This window comes from Trypanosoma equiperdum, assembly GCF_001457755.1.
Source record: "Trypanosoma equiperdum strain OVI genome assembly, contig: ctg_921, whole genome shotgun sequence".
In the NCBI taxonomy this organism is placed as follows: domain Eukaryota; phylum Euglenozoa; class Kinetoplastea; order Trypanosomatida; family Trypanosomatidae; genus Trypanosoma; species Trypanosoma equiperdum.
Window position 1 is genome coordinate 1 of NW_027124889.1, and position 1402 is coordinate 1402.

The 1402-nt window shown below is 47.1% G+C and overlaps 1 protein-coding gene across 1 annotated transcript; it reads right to left on the reverse strand.

Annotated features, from left to right (window-relative positions):
- Positions 1-412: 412 nt before the first annotated feature.
- On the reverse strand, positions 413-1336 carry TEOVI_000452500 (Mitochondrial ADP/ATP carrier protein 5a, putative; the record flags this gene model as incomplete). The annotated part of the gene is made up of 1 exon (XM_067227287.1): positions 413-1336. One exon carries the CDS (start codon positions 1334-1336, stop codon positions 413-415), a length of 924 nt encoding a protein of 307 aa, XP_067083388.1.
- Between the last annotated feature and the right edge of the window lie 66 nt (positions 1337-1402).

Here is a 1402-nt window from a genome sequence, read left to right on the forward strand (position 1 = left end):
ATATATAGCAGTAAGGAATTATAATTCTTTTTTTTTTACAAACTTTAAGAAATGCAAGGGATGGTTGGGAACATTGCCTAATCGAAAGTGCGTGCTAAATATAACGATCGAAAATTGCTCCGTCATAAAAAAGTAATTAAAACAAAAATAACAAATTTACCGAATGCCCCACGATGGTAACAGCCACACTGTACACCACGCGCTGTGCCCCGTTATTTCCCAGTGAGTTTCTACAGATTGCGCTCGTTGCCGCTCATGATAATCGTGACCTTCTTGGCCTTTGCCCTATTTTTTTTCTCTTAAAACAAACATATATCTCATCAAAGGCAGGTTCCCCCGCGCGCACTGCGTCCGTGATCCCGCACCCTACTGAAAACAGAAGATGACGGTACAACGTACCTCAATGAAATCACTAATTCGATCTGCGCCACTCCACATAAATGGGTTTCAGCGCATCCACGCCGGAAAGTACACCAGCGCCAGCGATACCGCGTAGGATGTTTGCACCAGCGCCTCGCATCAGGGACGCAGCTCCCTCCTGTTTAATCACCTGCAACATACAATCCATCGAGTTCTTGTACTTCACAGCAGCACCTGATGTCATCATCATGCGCCGGCGAACGGTGTCCAACGGGTAAGAAAGAAGCCCCGCCACAATAGTCACAGCCCATCCAAGGAAGAAGTTTACGATGAATGTGTCCACAGGAAGCATTGGCTGAAGGGTGTCGTAAAGACCAAAGTAGAAACCACGGTACACAACAATACCAATACAGGATACCACAAAGCCACGATACAACCCAGCGATGCCATCACTCTTCCATGTCTTGACATAGCAGTCCACAATACCGTTAAATTGGCGCTCCCCACCACCCTTCACAGACTTCGTGTCGTTAGCGAGACGGGTACGGACGTAGTCCAAGGAATACACAAAACAAAGAGATGCAGCACCAGCGAGACCACCAGATGCCATGTTACCCATAAACCACTTGCCATAGCCATCCTTCTCCTTTTTGTAATTGAACATCCTCTTAAATTTATCCTTAAAGGCGAAATTCAGCGCCTGAGTTGGAAAGTAACGCAGAACATTTGACAGGTTACCTCGCCAAAGCGGATACACGCCCTCCGTGCTGATGGTGCGCCGAAAGCAGTCAACGACACCGTTGTATGGCTTGTCCAGTCGGCCTTGCTTCATCATCTCTCCCTGGTTCTGTACGAGCAGTTTTACTCTTTCGATTGGAGCAGCCGCCGTCTTGGATAAACCGGCAGCGACACCACCAATCATAAACTCCTCAAGGAACCCAAGTTTGGGGGCCGGTTCCCGCTTTTTATCCGTCATCCTGATAATGCAAAAAGGTGTGCGATACTTCCTGAGAGAAAAATATATATAGCAGTAAGGAATTAT